Source organism: Nansenia antarctica (assembly GCF_963989245.1).
Source record: "Nansenia antarctica genome assembly, chromosome: 17".
NCBI classification, from domain to species: Eukaryota; Metazoa; Chordata; class Actinopteri; order Argentiniformes; family Microstomatidae; genus Nansenia; species Nansenia antarctica.
This window is the reverse complement of record NC_137687.1, coordinates 3,351,141-3,378,640: the sequence shown is the minus strand read 5'-3', so window position 1 is coordinate 3,378,640 and position 27,500 is coordinate 3,351,141. Positions and strand designations below refer to the sequence as shown.

The 27,500-nt window shown below is 44.4% G+C and overlaps 3 protein-coding genes across 5 annotated transcripts in view; 2 read left to right on the top strand and 1 right to left on the bottom strand.

The window, feature by feature from the left end:
* Positions 1-1,365, top strand: part of msmp1 (microseminoprotein, prostate associated 1) — a gene marked incomplete at both ends in the record, with an annotated part of 1,561 nt that extends 196 nt beyond the window's left edge. The window contains 2 exons of the mRNA XM_080547743.1: positions 385-493; positions 1,197-1,365. Of these exons, the coding sequence (XP_080403869.1) occupies positions 385-493; positions 1,197-1,365 (278 nt within the window). The remainder of the gene's footprint in view (positions 1-384; positions 494-1,196) is intronic.
* Positions 1,366-2,158: 793 nt separating this feature from the next.
* rgp1 (GP1 homolog, RAB6A GEF complex partner 1) lies at positions 2,159-11,694 on the bottom strand. 3 transcript variants are annotated; one of them, XM_080547820.1, is made up of 9 exons: positions 11,639-11,694; positions 9,497-9,612; positions 8,945-9,078; positions 7,720-7,803; positions 6,912-7,061; positions 4,656-4,802; positions 3,708-3,835; positions 3,048-3,225; positions 2,159-2,775 (listed from the first exon to the last, which is right to left on the bottom strand). In XM_080547820.1, the coding sequence occupies exons 2-9, from the start codon at positions 9,610-9,612 to the stop codon at positions 2,552-2,554; spliced, it is 1,161 nt and encodes a 386-aa protein (XP_080403946.1). In that variant the 5' UTR covers positions 11,639-11,694; the 3' UTR covers positions 2,159-2,551. The 3 variants fall into 3 exon arrangements, with proteins under 3 accessions (XP_080403946.1, XP_080403945.1, XP_080403944.1); XM_080547819.1 differs by lacking the exon at positions 11,639-11,694 and adding an exon at positions 11,454-11,469; XM_080547818.1 differs by lacking the exon at positions 11,639-11,694 and adding an exon at positions 10,387-10,533.
* A 388-nt stretch (positions 11,695-12,082) lies between these two features.
* Positions 12,083-27,500, top strand: part of gba2 (glucosidase, beta (bile acid) 2) — an 18,683-nt gene continuing 3,265 nt past the window's right edge. The window contains 14 exon segments of the mRNA XM_080547821.1: positions 12,083-12,218; positions 13,545-13,838; positions 17,229-17,320; positions 17,860-17,975; positions 19,043-19,261; positions 19,942-20,181; positions 20,378-20,480; positions 22,631-22,784; positions 23,082-23,207; positions 23,781-23,965; positions 25,510-25,614; positions 26,520-26,627; positions 26,743-26,918; positions 26,921-26,979. Of these exon segments, the coding sequence (XP_080403947.1) occupies positions 13,639-13,838; positions 17,229-17,320; positions 17,860-17,975; positions 19,043-19,261; positions 19,942-20,181; positions 20,378-20,480; positions 22,631-22,784; positions 23,082-23,207; positions 23,781-23,965; positions 25,510-25,614; positions 26,520-26,627; positions 26,743-26,918; positions 26,921-26,979 (1,883 nt within the window). The 5' untranslated portion in view covers positions 12,083-12,218; positions 13,545-13,638.

Genomic DNA, 27,500 nt, shown 5'->3' with positions numbered 1-27,500 from the left:
ATTAGGTGTTTATTAATGCCTGTGTGGTGTTATTTTTTAAAATGTTGACATTTTTGAGTCAGTAATTCATCAAATACAAAGGTTCCATCTCACAGAACATAATGGAATGTAAAAACTTTGACGCTCAATATCTCTGAACTGCCCTAAACGGAGATAGAACCTTATAATTCTAAGCTCACGATGTGTTAAAGATTTGCTAATTCTGTTCAGATTTCATCGGTATCTTCAGTAATTCTAGGCCTAGATTTAGGGATTTGATTCTTCTTGATGTATGAATAATGTATGTATGTATTCATACATTTTCAAGGGTTTTTGTGGACTTGGATTGTATGTATTTGGTTGGGCTAACATCCCTGGTGGTCTCTGTGTGTGTGTGTGTCCCAGCACTGTGTGTGTACGAGGGCAGGCACTTCACTCTGGGAGAGTCCTGGATGGAGAGTGGCTGTCTGCAGTGCACCTGTCTGCATCCTGTAGGTGTCGGCTGCTGTGAGACGTGAGTACAGTGCACACCTGTCAGGTGACCCACCTATCGGCAGCCTTTCTTCTCTGTCGACTTATTGAAATTAACGGTGGAAATATGACCCCTGTGTAAGGGGAGTGAGGGTTATCATTTCTTCTTCGCTTTTCAATCAACGTTTGGATTCTCTCTCAATATATGTTTTTTTTAGCTTTTCCAGATCATTGAAAAGTTGAATATGACTATGAATATTTTTTTTTTAATATGATAGGGGTTTGAAAGGGTTTTTTAGTTATGGTTGTTGTTCTCAAGTACAGTTCAATGTAATCAATATAGAAGCACACAGGCTTTAAGCCAAGGGGTAGTGAGTAAGGTAGTAATTGAGCTGCAACGTTTGCAGGAAAAGCGGTATACAAATAAAAGTTATTATTATTATTATTATAAAGGTGTGTGTGTGTGTGTGTGTATGTGTGTGTGTATGTGTGTGTGTGTGTATGAGTATGTGTATGTGTATGTGTATGTGTATGTGTGTGTGTGTGTGTGTGTGTGTGTGTGTGTGTGTATGTGTGTGTGTGTCTGTGTGTGTGTGTATGTGTATGTGTATGTGTATGTGTGTGTATGTGTGTGTATATGTATGTGTGTGTATATGTATGTGTGTTTGTGTGTGTGTATTATTATTATTATTATTATTATTATAAGGGCATCGTCACCCATTCAGTTCCTCTCTCTCTCCCTCCAGGGTGCAGCGGCCCGTGGACTTCCCTGCGTGGTGTGAGCTGCGGGTAGAACCAGTCACCTGTAAGGTGTCCCTGGTGCAGAGCGCTGACCGGCGCCTACGCTGCATCCCTGGGGATGGACAGGACCGTGACCCCAGCCACGGCACGCTCAACATGCTGCTGGAGGGCTGACCAGGAAGGGACTATCATCAGCCACACTACCAGTCCTTCTAATTATATAATAACCAACTGCCTGTGTACCCAAGGTCTCAGTTCTCACTTCAGCTGCAGACCCGTAACCATTAACATTTAAACTGCATGGATGACATTAACAGCATAGATAATCTTGGGAGTGTAAAGTGAAGGAGGTAAGACACAGGTGCAGCTCTCCTATTGGATTGTGTTTATTGTTATTAGTCATTGTCACAATCTGAGGGTCTCTGCTTATGGCTGGTGTAATATGGGTACTTCAGAATGGATTATATACTGTTTAAAGCTGCTGGTATTACTATTTACCTATGCTATTATACCTGATATGCAACCAGTGAGATAAATACTATATCGTATCTGTTAACCTGTGGTGAGGGATAGTAGAGTAGCTGCACCTTCTTCCTTCATCTGTTTTTTAAAGGTTGCCACTAAATAATAATCTCAAGCCGCATGATATAAGCCTCCATTTATCACATGATGCACAACTGTAAATATCAGCCCTTATAGTAATATATATATATCACAATATTGTTGTACTTTGTTCTGCCTTGTAATGCAACTCAGTTATCCTATGATTAAAACATTCTCTTGTTCAGTGAAAACACGTGTGTTAAATAACCCATTCTTCATGTTCTGGTCAGATTCAAAACCCATTTGTTTAATTCATGATTCACATCTCTGTACAGTCTTTGTACTATTCATACGGAATAAACAACAGAATATAACAGTTGGAGAAACAGAGTAGAAACTCTTGAATATGAAATCACATCTGCTTTCAGGTCACAAACGCAATGCAGGGTTTTGAATATAGGGGACACAAATAAATATAGAAATGTAACAGACACTGCAGTTAGAAGCACTTATTGCGCTGGTCGTGTCGTCAACTATAAAAAGAGGCATGAGAGCATTCAAAGAAAAATATTGGATGCACACTGCAGACGTTAAAATGCAAAAATAGGCCGCTGGAATTTACATTTGAAATACATCACTGACTGTGCATATACAACACTGTCCTCTGTTCCTCTCAACACACACACACACACACACACACACACACACAACACTGTCCTTTGTTCCTCTCAACACACACACACACACACACACACACACACACACACACACACACACACACACACACACACACACACACACACACACGTGTACACACTCAAATGTTGATGCTGTTGGTCCCTGAAAACTGGGACACATAGGAAGCCAGAGCAGGATTGGTCGGAAGCACTTTGATGGGCAGGTCCCAACTGAAGGTGTCCACGTCGACATGCTCCGCCCCCGTCCACACGGTGACCTCCGATTGGTTCTGAAGCACAGTGGGCGGCTCCATAGGCTCTCTGGAAGTGACGAACTCAAAGTGCAGCCGCCATCTTAGGGTCACTGTGGACAAAAGAGATCAGAGTTCAGGAGGTTAGAAGAAGAGTGCAAGATGAATATACAGGCAGGCTTAAAGGATAGAGAGAGAGTGCTTGACCTCCTTTAAATGTCATGGCAGTGTCATATATTACACCAGATCATGAGCAGTAGTAGTAGGGACCAACAGAATCAACATTTGAGTATTTGAGTGTGTGTGTGTGTGTGTGTGTGTGTGTGTGTGTGTGTGTGTGTGTGTGTGTGTGTGGTAGTAGTTTAGGTTTGCAGGTTTAACTGACCGATGTCTGTGCTGAACCCGGGTGTGACGTTGAGGGGGACGGGGAGTGAGAAGTGGCTGGACGCCGTGTGGAGGCAGGACTCCAGGTGACGACCGTGACCCGTCACACTGACCGTCTGACCCGGCCGGCGCTGGTACTGCTCCTGGATCTCCTCCTCACTCTGCAGACTGACGGAGTACTGACACACACACACACACGCACACACGCACACGCACACACACACACACACACACACACACACACACACACACACACACACACACACACACACACACACTTGTTTTAACATCCTCATACAGATAAAAGTATGTTGAGAGCTGACAGACAACAAGCCCCACACACACACACACACGGGCGGCTGTGGCGCAGGAGGTAGAGTCGTCGTCTAATGATCACAAGGTTGGCAGATCAGCGGTCCGAGCTCCGGCTGGCCACACGTCGAAGTGTCCTTGGGCAAGACACTGAGCCCCAAAATTGCTCCCAGTTTTGAGCGGGCCATGGCAGCTTGCCGCCATTGGTGTGTGAATGTGTGTGTGAACGGGTGAATGAGAGGCCGTTGTAAAGCGCTTTGGAGCCGCAAAAAAGGCACTATATAAGTGCAGTCCATTTACCACACACACACACACCTGTATACAGGGGATATCACACACACACACACACCTGTATACAGGGAATATCCCCCTCTGAGAAGTTGAATGTGCCGATGATGTCCTCTCCTAGTCTGTAGACAATCTTGAAGATGCAGAACTTGGCCACCTTCCCCCGCATGTTGGTTATGTTGAACAGATCTGAAAAAAAAAAGAGAGTTCAAACTTAGCTGCATGCCACTGCTGCTTGTCAAATAGTGAGATTAGAAACCACACAGCGGAGTGGTCAAAAAATGACCTCAGACAATGGTAGAGCACAAACAGTCATGTGACTATAACTCTTAATACCAAGGGGAACAAAAAACAAGAACCGACACAAAGTGAAGGCCACAGGATCATGGCCCGTAGATAAAGCATTACTTGAGAGGACATTACTATACAAATACCAGGGTATATACAGGAATCTTGAGGTTAATTTGAAAGTGACAGTTGGATCTAAGTGACAGTTGACACTAGAACAGCCGTGTCTATGTTACCTACTCAGGGTATATACAGGAATCTTGAGGTTAATTTCAATACCTTTCTAAGACTTTTTAAAGACCTTGTCAATATTGTTCCAGACCTCACCGCCACTTCGAGCTGTAACCGTTTACATCAGTGACACCTTTAACTTCACCTCAAACTTTTAGTTTGCAATAGACTAGACCACTATCATACAACAGAATTTCCGGTTCATCTTTGTTTTTTTAATAAAACTAATAAATTCACGAACTTTTACTAAAGGTTTTTAGGACTCAAACAACTTCAAACAAAGTCTAATTCAGAAAAATACCTATAAAATTCAAGACCATCATAAAATGATGAACGTGATAAGACTTTTTAATACTTATTAAGGGTCTTGATTTTCCCAAAATGTATTTAGCAACTTTTAATACTTTTCAAGACACCGCAGATACCCTGACACAATCCCTCATAATCACTAACTCTATGGTGTGGCCGCTGCAGACAGAGACAAACTCACGGGGACAGCGGCGTGAGGTGGTGATCATCAGCATGTCCAGAGCTCTGTCCAGCGGACGCACGTCTCTGCGGCCCCCGTCCTCCTCCTCCAGGAAGGGGTTGGAGGGGGCCACCTCCTCGTCCTGGGGGAACGGCGGCTCTGGCATGCCTGGGGAGACGGAACAAGCAGGTCACTAAGCAAAGCATGTCTCTCAGATGTCAACATTGTGTAATTCGGTTGTTAAGTCGTGACGTGTTTCCGGGTCCAAAGTTGGCTGAGGCGCTGTCTTCGAAATGCCTCAGTAATAATAATAATTCATTATATTTATATAGCGCTTTTCCGAGGCTCAAAGACGCTGACAAATATGGGAAAAACGGGAAAGTGCTGTGTCCCTTGTTGTATGAATAGATCCCAGTCTAAAAAACGATTGAACTATAATTCTACCGCTGTAGTACACTGGTACTCTGGTGCAGGGAATTTCTTGTTTGGACCCGGAAATTGCTAAACGTCACGTTTGACGTCAGACTGAACAACCAAATACCACGGTCTCTTTGACATAGAAATCTGTGTGATTGTGCTGAGAGCCAATATTTAGAAAAGCAAGAAAAAACAAATGCACACCAGTTTGGTGAGGTGCAAGCTGGCGGGTGAAAGGTAGATAGAAAGAGAGCCACACACTCTTACTCCAGTGTTTCCTCTACATGCATTTCATCGTGGCGGACCGCCACGATGGAATTTCCTCCGCCACCATTCAGATTTCTCAACCCAAAAAAAAAAAAAAGATTTAGGTCGCTTTTCAGACCTTCACAGCGCTAGACACACCCACAAGCGCTGAAACTGGACCAGTCCGTGTGTGTCGCGAGTATTGAACTTGAGGCTGCGTTCGTAAATTCGCTCTGAGAGCCCCGGAGCGCACACTGGGTTCAACGTCATAAAGGGACCAAGTCATTTGATTGGACAAGAGGCATTCCGTGAGTGCTGATCAGATTTCCAGAGCGTATTTACGAACGCGCCCTGGCTGTCACCCGAACACCGCGAGCTAGCGTAGTGTAGTGTAGTATAGGATGCGTAGTGTAGTGTAGTGTAGGATGGAGAGAGAGAGGAGAAGCCTCTCTATGTGTTACCTATGTCCAGTGTACTAGAACCACTCTAACAGGAGTGTTTGTCCGTGAATAACACCGGCTATGCCCGGGGTAGAAACACAAGACTATAGCTGGATAAGGTCTACAGGTCTACACGGTCATTTTAAGCCGTCGACCAGCCCTCTACGACCACGGGAAGTCATGTTAAAAGTGAAGATACTTCTGTTAAACTAAGCTAAGCTAAACATCGCTAATCGCTAACTCCCTCCTGGGCTTAAAGTGACAAGTAATAACGTTGTGAAAAAAACCGTCAGATCAGTGTTTTTGTTTTTATTGACAACGGAATTACATGCTGGAAAAACATGCAGACACAGACAATAAGAGACACACGGGAGAAGTACAGGAAAACATTTAATTTTTTTGGGCCATCCTCGAGTTTTGCCTGAAATTATGTCGTTGTTTTGAGCGCGCGTGCGCGTTTCATGCGCGTGCACGCGAAAAAATCGCGAGCGCGCGCGCGGTCAGCACTACCCGCCACCATTGTAAAAATTCCTGGAGGAAACACTGTACTCTGATGCTTAAATTATGTATTTAACGTTTTCGGGAACAGCAAGCTGCCTTCTTCAATTATAAAAGACTATTGATGGGAGCTGCCATCCCAACTTTTTAAAATATAGGCTACGTTTGATATCACAATGAAAGTTTGATAGATGGTTAGTTTAGAGTGAATACGGGAGCCAGTGAGACAGGAGTAAGTAAGTAAGTAACGTTTATTTATATAGTACAACATTTACAACGACAAGAGCCGCCCAAAGTGCTTAACAGATCAAATATAAAAAGAAAAACAAGATAAAAGAGATAAAATACAGATTAAAGAAAACTGATAAAATAGAAAAATACACTAAAAGCAGCAAGGTGCAGAACAAATAAAAGTGCAAAGAGTGCAGCGTCGGGAAGGCAGGCTCACCTCAGGTCAAAGGCCAGGGAGAAAAGATGTGTTTTGACTCGTTTTTTTAAAAGCCTCAATGCTCTCGGCGGCTCTGATGTGGAGGGGGAGACTGTTCCAGAGCCTAGGGGCGGCCTTAGGGCTCTGTCCCCTCTAGTTTTTAATTTAGTCCTGGGGACCTCCAGGAGCAGTTGCTCAGCTGACCTAAGGGCTCTGGATGGAGTGTGGTGGCGGAGGAGGACAACTCACCGTGCAGGACGAGCACCCTGAAGGGAACCCTCAGTAGTTTGATGGGGGAGTTGACCCGCTGGCAGCCGATGGTCAGCTTGTAGACGTACTTCACAGCCTGGCCGCGGAAACTAGGAGGGCCGTCGTTGGGCACAACCTCACTGTACGAGTCTGAGAGAGAAGAGTGACAGAGAGAGAGAGAATTTATGGCACAGCTGGTCTGATGAATCTCTTTTCACCTTAAATTCTCTTGAAGTATCGTGAGCTTAGAATGAGAAGGTTCTATCTCCGTTTAGAATGAGAAGGTTCTATCTCCGTTTAGAATGAGAAGGTTCTATCTCCGTTTAGAATGATAAGGTTCTATCTCCGTTTAGAATGATAAGGTTCTATCTCCGTTTAGAATGATAAGGTTCTATCTCCGTTTAGAATGATAAGGTTCTATCTCCGTTTAGAATGAGAAGGTTCTATCTCCGTTTAGAATGATAAGGTTCTATCTCCGTTTAGAATGATAAGGTTCTATCTCCGTTTAGAATGAGAAGGTTCTATCTCCGTTTAGAATGATAAGGTTCTATCTCCGTTTAGGGCAGTTCAGAGATATTGAGCGTCAACGTTTTTACATTACATTATGTTTTGTGAGATGGAACCTTTGTATTTTATTAATTACTAACTCAAAAATGTCAACATTTTAAAAACCTAATGGATCAGATTATGTAAAAAAAAAAAAATAAAAAATAAAAATTTAGATAGAACCTTATAATTCTAACTTCACGGTATGGGAGTATATATATATATATATGTTACAGAGGCAGAAATGTATTATCTATCTTACAGGTTTTGCTCTCTCCAGGGTCCAGGCGCAGGTCACAGAACAGTATCTTGGGCGGGGTGTCCAGCATGCACTGTCCTCGCTCTCCTGGTTCAGAGAAAGGGGAGAGAAACAGGGGAGAGTGAAGAGTGAAATTATTATGTGTCTGAAAAAAAAGTAATTTTCCAAGACTCAATGCAATCAATTGTGGTCCTCTCTGAGAGGTAATTGTAGTTTTCTAGACCAGCTAAATTAAATGCAAGCAGACTATGAGAAGGGTACGGAGCCCCCCTGGGGTCACATGGTAGAAAGAAAGTATTTGATGTGTGAATCTGTTCCCTCTGTTTAGTAATTCGTTAGGGTTAGGCCCTACGAGCCAGAACGATCGCAAGGATTCGAATCCTAACCCTAACCCTAATCCTTGCGATCGTTCTGGCTCATAGGGCCCAACCCTAACCCTAACGAATTACTAAACAGAGGGAACAGATTCACACATCAAATCATTTTTTTCTACCATATGACCCCAGGGGGGCTCCGTAGAAGGGGGATTCTCAAGGCTCTAATCTCCATCACAAGGATATTAACAGTCTTGGCTCAGACAGACAGAGTGGATTTGTACAGTAGGGCCTTGGGACCATGTGATTAGCTTGAGGAAAGAAAACATGTTGACGAGATGGGTAGGGGTTATAGTAAATATTACCAGCTACTCAAAGGATATATTCAGTATTTTGCAATGGGTTCCTTACTCCAAAAGTAGTCTGGCCAAGATAAACTGTAGCTAATCCATGGTTTGGATTCTTTTGACACATAGAATACCTTCAGGTTAAAGGAACCATCGGACTATAACATTTACAATATTGAACTTAACTGAATCCTTTAAATTGTGAACTATTAGAAAAGTGAAATCTGACACACCATCCAAAATTGTGTTGTGGATGGTGTGTTGACAGAGAGAGAGAGAGAGAGAGAGAGAGAGAGATGGTGTGTTGACAGAGAGAGAGAGAGAGAGATGGTGTGTTGGCAGAGAGAGAAAGAGAGAGAGAGAGAGAGAGAGAGAGAGAGAGAGAGAGAGAGAGAGAGAGAGAGAGAGAGAGAGAGAGAGAGAGAGAGAGAGAGAGTTTCAGTTTGTTAGCGAAAGAGAATGTTGGCTTTCCCGGAATCTCGAGGCGTGTTTGTGTGCGAGTGTGTGAGTGTTGACTAACTCTCCCTCCTCTCTCTCTCTCTCTCCTCCCATTCCTTCAGTGCTCACCTCTGCTGGGGATCAGCACGGTGTCACTCTCTGCCTGGACGTCCTGCTTGTTGCCCTGGGCGGGCAGGGCCACCCTGCTCTCACTGGCATGGAACTGGCAGTGGATCTGAGCGCTGGCCCACGCCAGCATCTCACTGACACACAGGGAGAGAGAGAGGGGTGGCGGTTCAGTAAAACTGCTGTAAACCGTTTGATGTATATGTTACGGTACATGTGGGAATACGGTACATGTGGGAAAACTAGGGTTAGGGTTAGGTGCTACGTCGACTTGGTACATGCTGGCATGTCTAACCCTAACCCTAGCACCCTAGCACCTAACCCTAGTTTTCCCACATGTACCGTAACATATACAACCTTTATCAACACAATGTAATGTTAGAGGACAACGAGAGAGAGAGAGAGAGAGAGAGACAGACAGACAGACACAGAGACAGACAGACAGAGACAGACACACACACACACAGACAGACAGAGACAGACAGACTCAGACAGACAGACAGACAGACAGACAGACAGACACACACACACACACACACAGACAGACAGACAGACCTGCTGGCGGAGGTGGAGAGGTGAGACAGGGGGTTGGTGAAGGTGATGAGGCATTCCATCACCTCCCCGGCCAGGAACACCGGGCCGCGCGCCATGGAGGCCACCACCTCGATCATCTGCACACACAGAGAGAGAGAGAGAGAGAGAGAGAGAGAGAGAGAGAGAGAGAGAGAGAGAGAGAGAGAGAGAGAGAGAGAGAGAGACAGAGAGACAGAGACAGAGAGAGAGACAGAGAGAGACAGACAGAGAGAGAGACAGAGAGAGAGACAGACAGAGAGAGACAGAGAGAGAGAGAGAGAGAGAGAGAGAGAGACAGAGAGAGACAGAGAGAGAGTGAGACAGAGAGAGAGAGACAGACAGAGAGAGAGACAGAGAGAGAGAGACAGACAGAGAGAGAGACAGAGAGACAGAGAGAGAGAGAGACAGAGACCATCAACAACAACACTGACCTTTCACCTTAGCTTCTGCGTGACTAGCTATCACTGCAGAATTAAACATTATGATAACGTTACTGCATGTTACAGTTAGTTTAAACAGTATTCGCTTAACTTAAACGCATGCTTAAAGGGGAATGCTGTGAAAAGTAAAAAAAGCCTTTTAGAAGTTAGTTACCACCACTCTTGACTTTGCAGTCTCGTGAAATGAGGTAGCTAGCAGGGGGGTATTCCATCAACGTCGCTAAAGGGAAAATCCAGGTTTAGTCTGATAAGTCTCGCGAGAGTTCTTTAAAAATATCCAGGCATATTCTTATAGGTCTCGCGAGAGTTATCAAAAATAAGCCAGGATTTTCCTTTAGCGACGTTGATGGAATACCCCCTTATGCTAAGCTAAGTTAACTAGATAGCTCGCCTATTACAGTGCGCAATGCAAATACAGACTACACAACATACCTTGGCCTCAAATGTGACTGTGACTCCAAGTTAGTTAGTAAAGAAATCTAGCCTAGGGACAGTCACATGTAACTGAGAAAATCACCCCCCAAAAAAGAGCTAACATTCAACCCAGCAAGACTTCAGCAACACCAAGCACAAACACAACATTCATCATACATCAACGCAGCTGCACGACCATGACCTATCCATGGGTTCAAATGACAAACCATACAACACACGGTGAAAATTCGTTATTTTTGCATGTACAGGTGCAACTCAAAACAATTGAATATCGTGCAAAAGTTCATTTATTTCAGTAATTCAACTTAAAGGGTTAAACTTAGATATTATATAGACTCATTACATGCAAAGCGAGATATTTAAAGCCTTTATTTGTTATACATTTGATGATTATGGCTTACAGTTTATGAAAATCCCAAATTAAATATCTCAGAAATGTTTAATATTACATGAAATCAATAAGAAAAGGATTTTAAATACAGAAATGTCAGCCCTCTGAAAAGTATAATCATGCATATGTACAATGCAATGAGTCTATATCATATTTAAGTTTAACCCTTTAAGTTGAATTACTGAAATGAATGGACTTTTGCACGATATTCTATTTTTTTGAGTTGCATCTGTACATTGGGAGATCATGAAAACTCACTTCTACTTTGAAAGTGCCAAAACAGTGCATGTGTTTTACTGTAATAATCGGAGGTCTAACGAAGCAAATGTATGTTTGGGTTTGAGAGGCATATCAATTTACATTCTACAGCAAGGTAATACTAATAGTGTGTTTAAGAGATTACAAAGTGCCAGCTAGTTTAATTTGGTTCGACTGATTCTAACTAGATTCTAGAATTCACACAGGGACAACGTTCTGTTGGCCACCCAAAAGAGCTCCGTGGCATATGTGACGCGGGGGACGATCTCTATGGTAACTAACCAATCCGAGGGGTAACGGTTTTTTATTTGTTTACATTCAATCGGACATAAATTGCGCTTTTTGGCACAGACGGTCAACTTTTTGCTATAGACAGTAGATACAATCGACGATAGTGTATTCAGAGGATACATACACCTAGTATTTGAACGAATTGCAGTAACGAAAAAAAGGACACCCCTCCTTTTCCGTCGCACGTTGGTTCGGTCCAAGTTGAACTTTACTGGCGCAGAGTGACAGCCCAACTGTAGCTCATTTGCATATTGAGCGCCCTCTCTCGCGCATCGACCAGCCACTTCCAAATGCTATTTGAACACCTACCGCGAAGAAGGAAAGATAACAACATTAGATAGCATTTAGCATCAGGTATGTAGATGCTTGCTGCTAGGCTAACTAGATATATCGGATGGCATTGTGATTGTTAGCGACGTGATCAAGCAAGGTCCAATGATCTGGACCTCGCCAACCAATCAAAACGCAAGGTCCAATGATCTGGCTCGCCAACCACCAATCAAAACGGGGGTTTGCAATGATCTGGCTCGCCAACCACCAATCAGAACGGGGGTTTGCATGCGGATCTGCAGCCAATCAGACTGTCTGAAAACAGACCACGTGGGTCTGTCTGTCTCATCTATAGCTGAAAGCAGCGTTACATGCATCTGGGCTGGAAACTGGAGAATCTAATTCATCGTTGATCTAATTACAGTGAAGTTTTTCCATCATCAGTATCATCTGAATGTTCTGCCTGACTGTAACACACAGCTGCTAATCTGCAATAGCTCTCATCGCTGTTTGTTTACTGTGTTATTGGGTCTATTGGACACCTCGATCTGCAGAACATAAAACTGGCTAAAACCCACCTGCGCTGGCAACAACCCACCTGCGCTGGCAACTCTCCTAGGTAGGGACCAATCTTACCTGGCTTGTGAGATAATAACCATGATGTCGTGAGGTTAGAATTATAAGGTTCTATCTCCATTTTTTGTCAAAATTGAGTTTTCTACATAGTCTGATCCATTAGGTGTTTATTAATGCCTGTGTGGTGTTATTTTTTGAATGTTGACATTTCTGAGTTAGTAATTAATAAAATACAAAGGTTCCATCTCACAAAACATAATGGAATGTAACAACTTTGACGCTCAATATCTCTGAACTGCCCTAAACGGAGATAGAACCTTATCATTCTAAACGGAGATAGAACCTTATCATTCTAAACGGAGATAGAACCTTATCATTCTAAACGGAGATAGAACCTTATCATTCTAAACGGAGATAGAACCTTATCATTCTAAACGGAGATAGAACCTTATCATTCTAAACGGAGATAGAACCTTATCATTCTAAACTCACGATGTGTCCAAGAGTTGTTTTTGGGGCCTCGTTAATAACATCTCTTTCGTTTCAGTAGCAAGTAGAGAAGCAATATTGTTAGTTCTTGACTTGGCTAAATAGTTTATGTGGGAACATTAATGTCTTTATTGATTATGGCACTTGGGCCTCCCACTTGATGGGGACAGACAGTTAACCTGAGGTTTTTCTATTTTCCTGTCCAACTTGTTTCCCAGGTAAAAAAAATAAAAAATAAAGAAGCCACCATTCAGGAAATAGGTTGTTTCCCCATATTTACATATATATATAAACGTAGAAAAATAGAAGCCTGATCTCTTTAGTTGTTAATGAATTGCAGCACCCCCCTGGTCTCTAAACCACGATATTGATTGTAAGTACAGGGTATCCACGGTGTCTTGAAAAGTATTCAAAGTTGATACATCAATTTTGGGAAAATCAAGACCCTTAATAAGTATTAAAAAGTCTTATCACGATTTTATGAGGTCTTGAATTTTGTAGGTATTTTTCTGAACTAGACTCTGTCCAAAGAGTTTGAGTCCTAAAAGCTTTTAGTAAAAGTTCGTGAATTTATTAGTTTAATTAAAAAACAAAGATGACTTACAGCTCGAAGTGGCGGTGAGGTCTGGAAAAATATTGACAAGGTCTTTAAAAAGCCTTAGAAAGGTATTGAAATTAACCTCAAGATTCCTGTATATACCCCGAGTAGGTAACATAGACACGGCTGTTCTAGTGTCAACTGTCACTTAGATCCAACTGTCACTTAGATCCAACTGTCACTTAGATCCAACTGTCACTTAGATCCAACTGTCACTTTCAAATTAACCTCAAGATTCCTGTATATACCCTGTAGTACAACCGAGATTATTATCGCCAACAGGTGGTGGGTTGTGCTACTAGATCACCGGGATCCAGTGCAGAGGCACCGGTAGTGATCTCTCCTTACTCCAGTTCCGACTACCCCGGGCGGTAACATGACTACGGAGTCGGGTGACAACAACTGTCCCACCGCCGAGCTCATGAGTCGGTACGTCTCCTCGGAGACGGGCTACGAGGTACCGAAGGATGGCTGGCGGATCTGCCTGGCGCACGAGTTCAAAGAGAAGAGGAAACCCTTCCAAGCCAAAGACGTGTCCCTGTCCAACCTCATTGACCACATTGGCCTCGGAATCAGGTGAGACCAAACCTTCTGTCACCAACCAGTTATGTTAATGTTACGGTACATGTGGGAAAACTAGGGTTGGGGTTAGGTGCTAGGGTGACTTGGTACATGCTGCCATGTCTAATCCTAACCCTACCCCTAACCTTAACCCTAGCACCCTGGCACCTAACCCTTACCCTAGTTTTCCCACATGTACCGTATTCCCACATGTACCGTAACATGTATATAATACTGGATTCTGAGTATCTTTAGTGTATTAAGACAAATATGAGTAAGAGATACAGGCAGAATATCATATGTCTATAAAATAAAACAGGGTTAGTTAAGTAGCATGAGTCTTAATGCCGTATAGGGACCCAGATGTGAGTCTCATATGATATGACTCTACTACCAGCCCCACAGGACAGGTGTGTGGGTCTAGGACAGACAGGTGTGTGGGGTTAGGACAGACAGGTGTGTGGGGTTAGGACAGACAGGTGTGTGGGGTTAGGACAGACAGGTGTGTGGGGTTAGGACAGACAGGTGTGTGGGGTTAGGACAGACAGGTGTGTGGGGTTAGGACAGACAGGTGTGTGGGGTTTGCACAGGTGTGTGGGGTTAGGACAGACAGGTGTGTGGGGTTAGGACAGACAGGTGTGTGGGGTTAGGACAGGCAGGTGTGTGGGGTTAGGACAGACAGGTGTGTGGGGTTAGGACAGACAGGTGTGTGGGGTTAGGACAGGCAGGTGTGTGGGGTTTGGACAGGCAGGTGTGTGGGGTTAGGACAGACAGGTGTGTGGGGTTAGGACAGGCAGGTGTGTGGGGTTAGGACAGGCAGGTGTGTGGGGTTTACACAGGTGTGTGGGGTTAGGACAGACAGGTGTGTGGGTCTAGGACAGACAGGTGTGTGGGGTTAGGACAGACAGGTGTGTGGGGTTAGGACAGGCAGGTGTGTGGGGTTTGCACAGGTGTGCAAGTTCAGTCCTACCTGAATACTACAAGTAACTGCCAGGACACACAATAACCTGTTATTAGCAGGTTATCGTGTAGGCACGCAATAGCCTGTTGCACTATGGCTTGCCTAAATCTATGGCTGTGTCACTAAACCGCACCCTTAGAAAAACACCTCTCTCTATCCTGTGTGTGTGTGTGTGTGTGTGTGTGTGTGTGTGTGTGTGTGTGTGAGTGTGTGTGTGTGTGTGTGTGTGTGTGTGTGTGTGTGTGTGAGAGAGAAGGGGAGGTGGGGATTAGGCTTGTTCGACCGGACCGGTAAAAGTGTTCACCTCCACATGTTATGTGATATTCTCTCACCTCTCAATCACAAGCTGTGTGTTTTGTTTGACTTACCCGCCATCCTACACCGCGGCGTGTATTTGTGTGTGTGTGTGTCAGCCTATAAGATCTTATCGGCAACACGTTAAACACACTGAGCTGAGCAAACAGTTATGAAAAACAGAATGAATGCGGTTGACTCTACATAGGGTATGGCTATTGTGTCTCACCCGAATCCACAAACAAAACAGACACCCCTCCAGTAAAGCCGTAAAAGCTTTAAGTAGGATGAAACCATTCTCTGTCTCTAAGGTGTGTCACTTTATCTCAACACTGTGTACCACAGGCACCATGGTCGGTTGATCATTTACGTTAGCTACATGTTTGCCATAATGTTTCTGCAGTGGGTTGAGGGTCAGGGGTGATGGGGTGATAAGAATGGGCTATGCAGTGAGTCTAGACCTGCCCTCTGTATTACGAGGTGATCTGTGTGTCAAAGGAGCTTAAAGAGGAACTGAAGCAGAAAAGCTCTCCTGTTGAAAAATGGTAAATGGACTGACTTATATAGCGCCTTATTCCAAAGCGCTTTACAATGGCCTCTCATTCACACATTCACACACACATTCACACACCAATGGCGGCAAGCTGCCATGCAAGGCGCCGGCCCGCTCATTGGGAGCAATTTTGGGGTTCAGTGTCTTGCCCAAGGTCACTTCGACATGTGACCAGCCGGGGCTCGAACCGCCGATCTGCCAACCTTGCGATCATTAGACGGCGGCTCTACCTCCTGCGCCACAGCCGCCCCGACTATGTACAGAAAAAACAAGAAAATGTTGACCACTCCTCAGTTGTGTGTGGTGAGGTGCAGGATAGCGAGTGAAACCCTGAAAGAGAGAGAGCCACACGCTCTTGTTTCCGATGTGATTTTTTAAATGTTTCATTTAATCAATGTTTCAGCAGCAGAGTCGTGACACCTCTCCTTTCCCTGGCAAATGTTAAGGTTGGGCTCAGAATGGTGAATGGTCGCTACAGGCTTAGAGGCCCATGTGTTGTTTGGGTCCTTTTTCTAAACTAAAGAATTTTCACAAAATAATTCAGTGCTCCAACCCAAATCACACAGATACACACAGACGCACAGATGTACAGACACACAGACACACAGACACACAGACACACACACACACACAGACCTCTCTATCCGACTTGCCACTCTGACCCCAGGACAGAGAATTCCTGCCTTTATCCAGCAATCCCACAATTCCCTCCGCTCTTTTCTGTGTTCTATGTAAATCGACCGCTGTTCGCCCCAGCTTTGGTTCAGAGTGCTGAAGGCATTGGAAACAGCTGTGCCTGCATTTAAACACACCATGAATAGAGAGAATGAGAGAGTGAGAGTGACACAGAAGAGTGAGGAGAGAGGGGAGAAAAAATGCTTTCAGCATGTCATTGTGTGTATGATGTCATACCGACGGCACATTGACATGCTTAATAATCACATAACCGATGGATTAATCTTACCCCTTCCAGTTCATGACATAATGACTTCCTCCTGAGTTGCTGAACACATTACATCTGAATTCACTGTGCTATATGCAGTGTTTGAACATGTCATCCTCCCCGAGTAGCTATGGAATGCCATCCTTCTGCCCAACCACACTCCGATGGAATTCACTGATTGTGACACATTGTTTCGTGTTAAGGCCAATGCTCACGGCGTGCGATTTTGTCGCACGACAACATTCGATTCTCAATTCACACCAATGAATGAATGAATGTGAATGGAGAATCGAATGTTGTCGTGCGACAATATCGCATCGCACGCCGTGTGCATTGTCTCATTGGGTCTCATTCAAAACAATGGAATCGAATTCGGCGGTGCGACAAAATCGCATGCCGTGTGCATTGGCCTTTAGATATTTTCTAATCTATTTGGTTTGTTACTGTACTATTATGCTCTTGTTCGTTTGTTATTGTAATTTATACAGAAGTAGTTTCATTACACGGAGTGGGTCCGCAAACAATACTAGCCAAAAAGCTACATTGAGTAACCTGGTCTCCTCTGTGTGTGTGTGTGTGTGTCTGTGTGTGTGTGTGTGTGTGTGTGTGTGTGTGTGTGTGTGTGTGTGTGTCTGTGTCTGTGTGTGTCTACAGGTATCTGAAGTGGTGGTATAAGAAGACTCAAGTGGAAAAGAAAGCTCCTTTTATTGATATGTTCCGGGCCCTGCCACTGCGACAGATCTATGGTAGGTAGACACATCATCACACAGACAGATCTATGGTAGGTAGACACATCATGACATAGACAGACACTATTCGGTTGTTAAAACTGACGTCAAACGTGACGTTTAGCAATTTCCGGGTCCAAACCAGAAATTCCCTCCACCAGAGTACCAGTGTACTACAGCGGTAGAATGACAGTTCAATCGTTTTTTAGACTCTGATCTATTCATACAACAAGGGACACAGAAGCACTTTCCCGTTTTTCCCATATTTGTCAGCGTCTTTGAGCCTCGGAAAAGCGCTATATAAATATAATGAATTATTATTATTACTGAGGCATTTCGAAGACAGCGCCTCAGCCAACTTTGGACCCGGAAACACGTCACGACTTAACAACCAAATAGACACGGCTGTTCTAGTGTCAACTGTCACTTAGATCCAACTGTCACTTAGATCCAACTGTCACTTAGATCCAACTGTTACTTAGATCCAACTGTCACTTTCAAATTAACCTCAAGATTCCTGTATATACCCTGTTATTGAAACATACCCATATTTGCAGGTGCTCCACTTGGAGGTATCGGGGGAGGAACCATCACACGAGGATGGAGGGGGGAGTTCTGCAGATGGCAACTGAACCCTGGGATGTACCACTACAAAACTGTCATCGCTAACCAGGTATGCTGGACAAGCATCACCTAGAGCAGTGGTTCTCAACCCTCTCCTCGGGGCGCCCCAGCCGCTCCACATATTTGATCTGTTCCACCACCAGCACACCCGATTCAACTAATCAGGTCTAGTGGAGGTCTAGTGGATAGTGAGTTGGACTTGTGATCGGAAGGTTGTGAGTTCAAATCCCGCCTGAAACCACACCACTACTAGTGTGCCCTTGGGTAAGGCACTTAGCCCTCAGTTACTCCAGGGGGAATGTCCCTGTAATTCGTAATTGTAAATCGCTTTGGATTAAAAGCGTCTGTTTAATGGCAAAATTAAATTAAATTATAAAATTAATCAAACCATAATTGCTTTGCACTTGATGAGTTGAATCAGGTGTGCTGGTGGTGGAACAGATCAAATATGTGGTCCCTGAGGAGAGGTTTGAGAAACACTGACCTAGAGGGAAGAGATATCAACTAACAAGCTATGGACAAATCAGTCAATGAAAAATGATTATTATTACGCTTTCAAGGCTTTGTATGCTTACAGGTCATGCACTTCTAACGTAGTAATTTTTTTTAACTCATTTGACAAATTCAAGCGTTCAAATGGGCTTATAGACAATAAGATCAAGTTCTGAAGTCCTGCAGGTCAGCTGCAACAGACCTAATTCACAATATATGGCATGAATAACCCAATCACCTGCCAGGAGGACAACAGTTTTGCTACACAGTTTCCGTATTAGTGGCCTTCAAAATGCGGTTCAACTTGCACATCGTGAGCTTAGAATGATAAGGTTCTATCTCCGTTTAGGGCAGTTCAGAGATATTGAGTGTCAAAGTGTTTACATTCCAGTAAGAAGATGTGAGATGGAACCTTTGTATTTTATGAATTACTAACTAAAAAATGTCAACATTTTAAAAAATAACACCACACAGGCATTAATAAACACCTAATGGATCAGATTATGTAAAAAAAAAAACTAAATTTTGACAAAAATGGAGATAGAACCTTAATTCTAATGTCACGATATGTCGCTTGCACTCACATTCTCTTATGTTCAATCTATCCCCCGCCCCCAATCTCAGTTCACAGTGTGCCTACGTCGCGGGGGTCAGACGGTGTACCAGCAGGTGTTGTCCGTGGAGCGCCCCCCCACGCTGCAGGGCTGGAACTGGGGATACTGCGGGGAGTACGCCTTCTACCACGCCCTGTACCCCCGGGCCTGGACCGTCTACCACCTGCCTGGACAGAACGTCACCCTCACCTGCAGACAGGTGTCACCCGTCATCCCAAATGAGTACCAGGTAATAACAGTGACTGGGTTTCGAATGAATCAAATTTGACCCTCAGTATCATGAAACACGGGACGTGATGTTAAACTGTCCGTTGTGCCAATGGATGGTACGCACATGAGGTTTGCCTTGATGTTGAGAGTGGCATAGGAGCTGTATCTCAGACATGGGAAGGATGTTACATTTCGGGACACATCGTCAGTAGAGTACCTTTGAATCATGGGGTGTTTCGGCCTTTTCAACACTAGATAGACACTCATCTAAGGCGGCCAGCTACAGGGTGATCAAGCCTGAGCTTGTGTCCCATTGATGCCCAATCAGGAGAATTGCCTGGTTGTTTAAATGGCGCAGCCCACGGGACTATGCAAGGCAGGGGCGTCCTCTCCCCTGAGTCAGGCCTAGAGCTGACCGCATGACTGCATGCCTTGTTCACCCTCCTCCTGGAGGGTTCTGACCTGGGTTCTCAAGTGGGAGTGGGGGTAGGGGGGGATTACTGATATTACTGGGGTCTAGTTTTGTTTCCTTTTTGTTTCTTTATCCCTCCAGGCAATCCTGGCCTTACACTTTCCTGTCAAGCACTCTGTAGTTATTGTCTAACTGTATCGCTCTCTCTCTCTCTGCTTCCTGGTCTCTGACTCCTCCTCTTCCTCCTCTTCCTCTCTTTCATCCCCCCCCATCACCCCGTCCTGTAGGACTCTAGCCTGCCAGTGGCGGTGTTTGTTTGGGACATAGAGAACAGGAACGACTACGCCCTGGATGTCTCCATCATGCTGACGATGGTCAACGGATCGGGCCACAAGGACGACAAGAGCGGGGGCCACTGGAACGAACCATTCCACCTGGAGAAGGAGGGGGAGGGTGTCTCTGGAGTCCTGCTTCATCACTGCACTACTGTGAACCCCTACACTCTGTGCATGGCCGCCCGCGAGCAGGTTAGGGTTCGACATTATCTAATTTATTATGAGTAACAGTTAATCACATTATGGCTTCACTGTTGTGCAAGCAGACTATTCACACTTAGGGTTAAATATGCACAACCTTATTGGATTTGTGGAATGTGTGTGTGTGTGTGTGTGTGTGTGTGTGTGTGTGTGTGTGTGTGTGTGTGTGTGTGTGTGTGTGTCACAGCCTGACAGGGAGGTCAGTCACCAGACAGCGTTTAGTCCAAAGGGAACCTGCGGGGCGCTGTGGAGTGACCTCATCACTGATGGACGGCTGGACTCTCCTACTGGTCAGTATTACCAACCAATCACCAACGTTTAAATGGACTGACTTATATAGCCAAAGCTGGACTGACTTATTATCCAAAGCGCTTTACAACGGCCTCTCATTCACCCATTCACACACCAATGGCGGCAAGCTACCATGCAAGGTGATCCCACTCACTGGGAGCAATTCGGGGTTCAGTGTCTTGCCCAAGGACACTTCGACATGTGGCCAGCCGGGGCTTGAACCACCGATCTGCCGACCTTTCGATCATTAGACGGCGGCTCTACCTCCTAAGCCACAGCCGCCCGGTTACATTTACATCATTATAACTACACAGCTATGAACTTTGTCTATTGCTTGGCCTTTACTATAGCGTGACTATACAACCACAAGTTTTGTCACATAAGCAGCACTGTTAGTCAAGTGGCTCAATGAATGAATGAATGAATGAATGAATGAATGGTCTTTATTGTCATTGATATAGTACAGGTACCATACAACGAAATTTGGGAGGGGGGGCTCCCCTGGTGCTAGGAAAAAAAACAAACAAAAAAAAAACAAGAAGGGAAAGGAGCTGGTTTACATAAATAAAGGCTATATACACTATCCACTATACTATACTGTACAGATAAAACACTGTGCTGTACTCTAGTCTATGCTATGCTATACCTATTCTAACATTTCCTATTTCTCTGCAACCTTATGTACCCTAGGGTTGTCATATTGCACATAGTGCAATGCTCTTGTTCAGACTTACCGGGTGGATAAAAGCTCTTGTTCAGACTTACCGGGTGGATAAAAGCACCACATTTTGCATTGGGCTTCCTTAGACCCTACTGGAAGGAGCCCACCAGACATGTTTTAAATGTGCATACAGTGCTCAAAAATCTCTTAATCACAATCCATGAGAAAAGCACGTTTTTCTTGAGTCTTAAGAAGAACATTGGTGGTAATATGCTCTTTTTAGGCCATTAAATAAGCTCAGTCTGATTGTAACTTGGGTATTGGCCAGCATACCTTCCAAATGATGTAAAATAGGAAATATTCTTTTCCTGACAAAATGTCAAGAAAACAACTCACTGCCTTCAAGTCTAAAGTCTCTTGCCTCCATGGTGATGAATGGGTTCCAACTTGGCATCAGTGTGTACAATGCACAAACCAGAAGCAAGAAACTTGTCCAGCAGTTATACCATTTGGGTATAAGCACTTTGTATGACAGGATTATCCAAATTAATAATAATAATAACTTTAATTTATATAGCGCTTTTCAAAAACCCAAGGACGCTGTACAAGGGGATGGAACGGACAGACAAAACCGAAAACAAACAAAGCAAAAACTAAAACAATGACTAGGGGCCAAATGCCTCGGAGAACAGATGGGTTTTGAGGGCTAGTTTGAAGGAGTCCAGGGTGGGGGCGTTGCGGATCACTATGGGGAGGGAGTTCCACAGAGTAGGTGCGGCCACGCTGAAGGCTCTGTTCTCTGTTGAAGACTGGCTTACTACTTCTACATGTGGACGCTTTGAAGCAGACGGTGTTGTGGCTCCTGCTTATCTCCGGAAAGGAGCTGTTCACAGTCGGTGCCCTTGACAACCTAGACCACAGTCGGTGCCCTTGACAACCTAGACCACAGTCGGTGCCCTTGACAACCTAGACCACAGTCGGTGCCCTTGACAACCTAGACCACAACGCAAGTTCAACTACTTCTGTGACCTCGTTTCATGGGACTGGAATCAGCCTGTATTCAGTTGCCAACCAAGAGTGAGCCGGGTGTGAATAGACCACCCATTACGATACCACCTTCTGAAAAGAATAAAACATGCTCTTCCTGTCCTGACAATCAAAAAAGTTACAACAGCATGCAACCTGCCAGCTAGCTTAGTAGCTACATACCCTATATTCGATAGCACATATAGTCTAGGAATTACGGTAATGAGAACAACACGTGTAAAATGCTGTCGGTGCTGACACGGACGGTTTTATTAAGGCATTTATTAGATTTATGACGGTTTTATGATGGTATGGTATTGACAAAGAACTGTGCAGAAAAAAAACGGGGTTTATGGTATAACTGTAAAACCCGCCAAGCCTTTAATGAACATAAACTTTGATCAGCTTTCGCCCTTTGACACTCCTCTGTCTCACCCCTGTCTCACCCCGGTCTCACCCCAGGCTCCAGCCCACCCACTCCAAAGGGGGAGAAAGTGGCAGCGGCTCTGGCAGTGAGCTGTTCGGTGCCCGCCCAGGGGCACAACGCCCTGGAGTTCAGCCTGGCCTGGGACATGCCTAAGATCACCTTCGGCTCCAGGGAGAGGGAACACCTCAGGTCCCGTACGCTTCTTAATATGTGCCACAATCTTAACTGACATATCACACACACACACAAACAGGCTCTAATTACACAGCCTAAAGGCAAAGACAGACTCTGGACTGTTATTTTTTAACCGCAACTGATTTTCTTCGCATGACACATAACCAGAGTGCACCCGATGTAGACAAAAGGCCAAATCCTTACACTTAAAACATGACAACACCACAACAATGACAACACTACAGCACTGTTAATATACGGGTCTAGCAGAGGATTTCACTTTATCAACAGTGTTTTGTGTGTCTGTTCTAGGAGGTACACACGTTTCTACGGCACTAAGGGGGACGCGGCCCCCTCGCTCAGTCACTACGCCCTGACACACTACAGAGAGTGGGAGAGGAGCATCGAGGAGTGGCAGAGACCTATAGTGCAGGACAGGTACACAGTTTTATTTTATTTTTTTACAATATTTTTTATTATCATTTTTATATACCAACATCAAAGACAAAACAACAAAAGACAAAGAAAGAGAAACATACAATAACAAAGATCACAAACATAGACACACACAACCTGCATCAATTTTGGATTGAATAAAAAACAAAACAAAAACAAAACTATCCTCCACTTTGTCCCAAATTTCGTTGTTTGGTACCTGTACTATAGCAATGACAACAAAGACCATTCATTCATTCATTCATATAAAGTATTCTATCCTACATGTTCTTCATGTATGGTTACATGTACACAGTTAGTCCCCTTGTTAAACATGCATAACAAATAAAGCATGTTTACGCATATTAAATGTGCGCAATGGGCTTATGAAACATTGTCATTTCCATTTGTTTAAATGGTCATTTTACGTGTTTTGTATTGTCTGATAAATATGCTAGGGCGTATGCCAGAACACAGCACCAGCCGTGCCAACAGTTGCACAACACAATGCACATCCATCCACTCAATGCTGCTTTAGTCATAAATCAGCATCTTTCTCTCTCTTGTGTGTGTTAGTTCCCTCCCCTCCTGGTATAAGTCGGCTCTGTTCAACGAGCTGTACTACGTGGTGGACGGGGGGACGGTGTGGACGGAGCTGCCTGAGGACAGTGATGTCAGCGGGGGGATACGCAGCGAGGAGGGGGGGCTGCCTGCTCAGCCCGCCGTCATCAAGGAGTACGGACGCTTCGCCTACCTGGAGGGTGAGGTTCTTTTTTTCCACAATATTTTTATTATCATTTTTATATACCAACATCAAAGACAAAACAACAAAAGACAAAGAAAGAGAAACATACTATAACAAAGTTCACAAACATAGACACACACAACTTAATAAAACAAAAACGAAAACAAAACGTTCCTCCACTTTGTATAAAGTATTCTATCCTACATGTTCTTCATGTATGGTTCCCACAGCTTGTCAAAGTCTTTCCGCTTGCCTTTAATGATGTAGGTTAATCTTTCCAGACCAATACATTCCAGAGCCCCCTCTTCCACATTCTCAATGATGGAGCGTCCACACTCTTCCGAGGCATACAGCTCTAATCTAAATCTCATATACAGTATTACCTCATATCTCCCTACCCTCATTGTTCTCCCTGCCATATACTTCTGCCCTCCACACATGTACATTTATGTAATACTGTAATGGAAGCCCTGTTTGATATCCTGTATTGGGATGTACAGTATCGTGACGTTAGAATTATAAGGTTCTATCTCAATTTTCGGTCAAAATTGAGTTTTTTTTACATAATCTGATCCATTAGGTGTTTATTAATGCCTGTGTGGTGTTATTTTTAAAATGTTGAAATTTTTTTAGTTAGTAATTAATAAAATACAAAGGTTCCATCTCACAAAACATAATGGAATGTAAAAACTTTGACGCTCAAGGGGCCCTATTATGCACTTCATCAATAAGACGAGGCGGTAGATCTAAACTTAAGACGTGGAGGCGTGGTCAAGGCCACTTTGCTATTATGCGTGCGGTAGTGGGCGCCTAAAACCCGGCGCTAAGCAAAGAAATTAGTCATGGGTGTGTTTTGGGCGTCTTCTCAATCAACCCAATCAGCGTGCCAGGTGCCATTCCCTTTAAGAACCGGCTGCGTTGAGTCATTAGCGCTATGCTATTATGGAAGTCCTAAGAAGGAGGTCAGCGCGCTTCTCTGCCTCTCCCTTCTGAAATAAAGCATTTATACTGTGACCGTAATTGACGTCTTGCCGTGGAGCCACGTGCGTGTTCATGTGTGCCCACATGCATGCGCAAACCGCGGAGGCGCGCTCGTGTTTCAAAACGTGCATGAAGTCTAAACTTAAGAACTTTTCAAACCTTCAAACCACTTCTTAGCGCTAGGAGCAAAGTCAGATCGCATAATAGCAGGGGCGCCTAGTGCACTTCATTAACATATGAACACTCCCACAATGAGCAATATATGCACGGGAGTTTTACGTCTTATGTGTGGGCGCCTATCGACACCTGCATAATAGCAGTAGCGCGTATGAAGCGCATAATAAGGGTGGCGGTAGGTCTTAACCTGGCGGTGCGTCTTAATTAAGACTTAAGACGGCAAGTTAAGAAGTGCATAATAGGGCCCAAGATCTCTGACCTACCCTAAACGGAGATAGAACCTTATCATTCTAAGCTCACGGTATGTTGTGTTCTGTGCTTATTTGATGAGCTACAGGGAAATGTCACTAAGGGATCCAATAAAATATCTATATTCTGGAATGTTCCCTCACGTTTCCCCAGGTCAGGAGTACAGGATGTACAACACCTACGACGTGCACTTCTATGCCTCTTTTGCACTTATCATGCTCTGGCCCAAACTCGCCTTGAGCCTGCAATATGATATCGGTGAGTTAAGTGTGTGTGTGTGTGTGTGTGTGTGTGTGTGTGTGTGTGTGTGTGTGTGTGTGTGTGTGTGTGTGTGTGTGTGTGTGTGTGTGTGTGTGTGTGTGTGTGTGTGTGTGTGTGTGTGTGTGTGTGTGTGTGTGTGTGTGTGTGTGTGTGTGTGTGTGTGTGTGTGTGTGTGTGTGTGTGTGTGTGTGTGTGTGTGTGTGTGTGTGTGTGTGTGTGTGTGTGTGTGTGTGTGTGTGTGTGTGTGTGTGTGTGTGTGTGTGTGTGTGTGTGTGTGTGTGTGTGTGTGTGTGTGTGTGTGTGTGTGTGTGTGTGTGTGTGTGTGTGTGTGTGTGTGTGTGTGTGTGTGTGTGTGTGTGTGTGTGTGTGTGTGTGTGTGTGTGTGTGTGTGTGTGTGTGTGTGTGTGTGTGTGTGTGTGTGTGTGTGTGTGTGTGTGTGTGTGTGTGTGTGTGTGTGTGTGTGTGTGTGTGTGTGTGTGTGTGTGTGTGTGTGTGTGTGTGTTACAGCGTGTGCATATCGAGTACGAGATGCATCTTTCACTGCTCATAATCCATCTTCTGCCCCTCAGCACTACGTCTCCTAAAGACACCCGCTTTCCCCTCTACTGTGTCCCCTAAAAACTTCTATTGCCCCCCTTGTACTGTTTCTCTGTTTCTCCAGTGTCAAAAAATAAATAATAAATAAAAATAAAACTAGGTTTTAGAAGAAGGTGATTTAGAAGAAGGTTTTTCCTTCTATCATTGGCCCCGGGCCTGAGCTGGATTACTCTTCCTGCTACGACTGGTGGATTGATGATTCACTTGCTTAGTATTCAAATGTATTGATTGTAAGTCGCTTTGGAATAAGGCGTCTGCTAAATGCCAAAAAATGTAAATGTAAATGTAATCAATTTTTCTCTCAGCTGGCAGTGTGGTTCAGCATGACCCTACAGAGAGACTCCATCTGATGAGCGGGCTCTGCTCTCCTGTCAAAGCTAAGAACGTGGTCCCTCATGACATCGGAGACCCAGGTATGTATTCACCCCATGCAAGCAGCACTCGATATCTCAACAACAAGGCTTTGTGTGAATAGTGTCTAAGCCTGTTCTGTGGCGACCCTGTGACCCTGTGACCCTGTGACCCTAGATGACGAGCCGTGGCAGCGGGTCAACGCCTACCTGATCCACGACACGGCCGACTGGAAGGACCTGAACCTGAAGTTTGTCCTGCAGGTGTACAGGGACTTTCACCTGACCCAGGACAGGACGTACCTGGGGGACATGTGGCCCGTCTGCCAGGTGGGAACGACTGCTGAGTTGACTTAATGACTGCTGAGTTACCTGGAGGGACGGATGAGACAGGATACACTAGTGATGATAGATAGTTCAGGAGTAAAGTCGTGAGTTTTTTTTTACATAACCTGATCCATTAGGTGTTTATTAATGCCTGTGTGGTGTTATTTTTAAAATGTTGACATTTTTGAGTTAGTAATTATTAAAACACAAAGGTTCCATCTCACAAAACATAATGGAATGTAAAAACGTTGACGCTCAATATCTCTGAACTACCCTAAACGGAGATAGAACCTTATCATTCTAAACGGAGATAGAACCTTATCATTCTAAACGGAGATAGAACCTTATCATTCTAAACGGAGATAGAACCTTATCATTCTAAACGGAGATAGAACCTTATCATTCTAAACGGAGATAGAACCTTATCATTCTAAACGGAGATAGAACCTTACCATTCTAAGCTCACGAAGTGGCTGTGAGCTTAAGGTTTCCATAGTCTGTATACATGGGGTGTGCTTGGGGAAGACAGTCAATTGTCTACAGTGGGCTTGTTTCATGAGCCTGGGGGATAATGACTGTTGGACTATGGAGTGCATCTCTCACTGGTCA

Excerpts from the sequence above, each read along its gene's own strand:
- rgp1 (XM_080547820.1), bottom strand. The coding sequence starts at position 9,612 with ATGATCGAGGTGGTGGCCTCCATGGCGCGCGGCCCGGTGTTCCTGGCC. Across the intron at positions 9,079-9,496 it reads CTCTCCACCTCCGCCAGCAG|TGAGATGCTGGCGTGGGCCA; the intron begins GTCTGTCTGTCT and ends CCTGTGTGTCAG. Across the intron at positions 2,776-3,047 it reads CGGGTTCAGCACAGACATCG|TGACCCTAAGATGGCGGCTG; the intron begins GTCAGTTAAACC and ends TTTTGTCCACAG.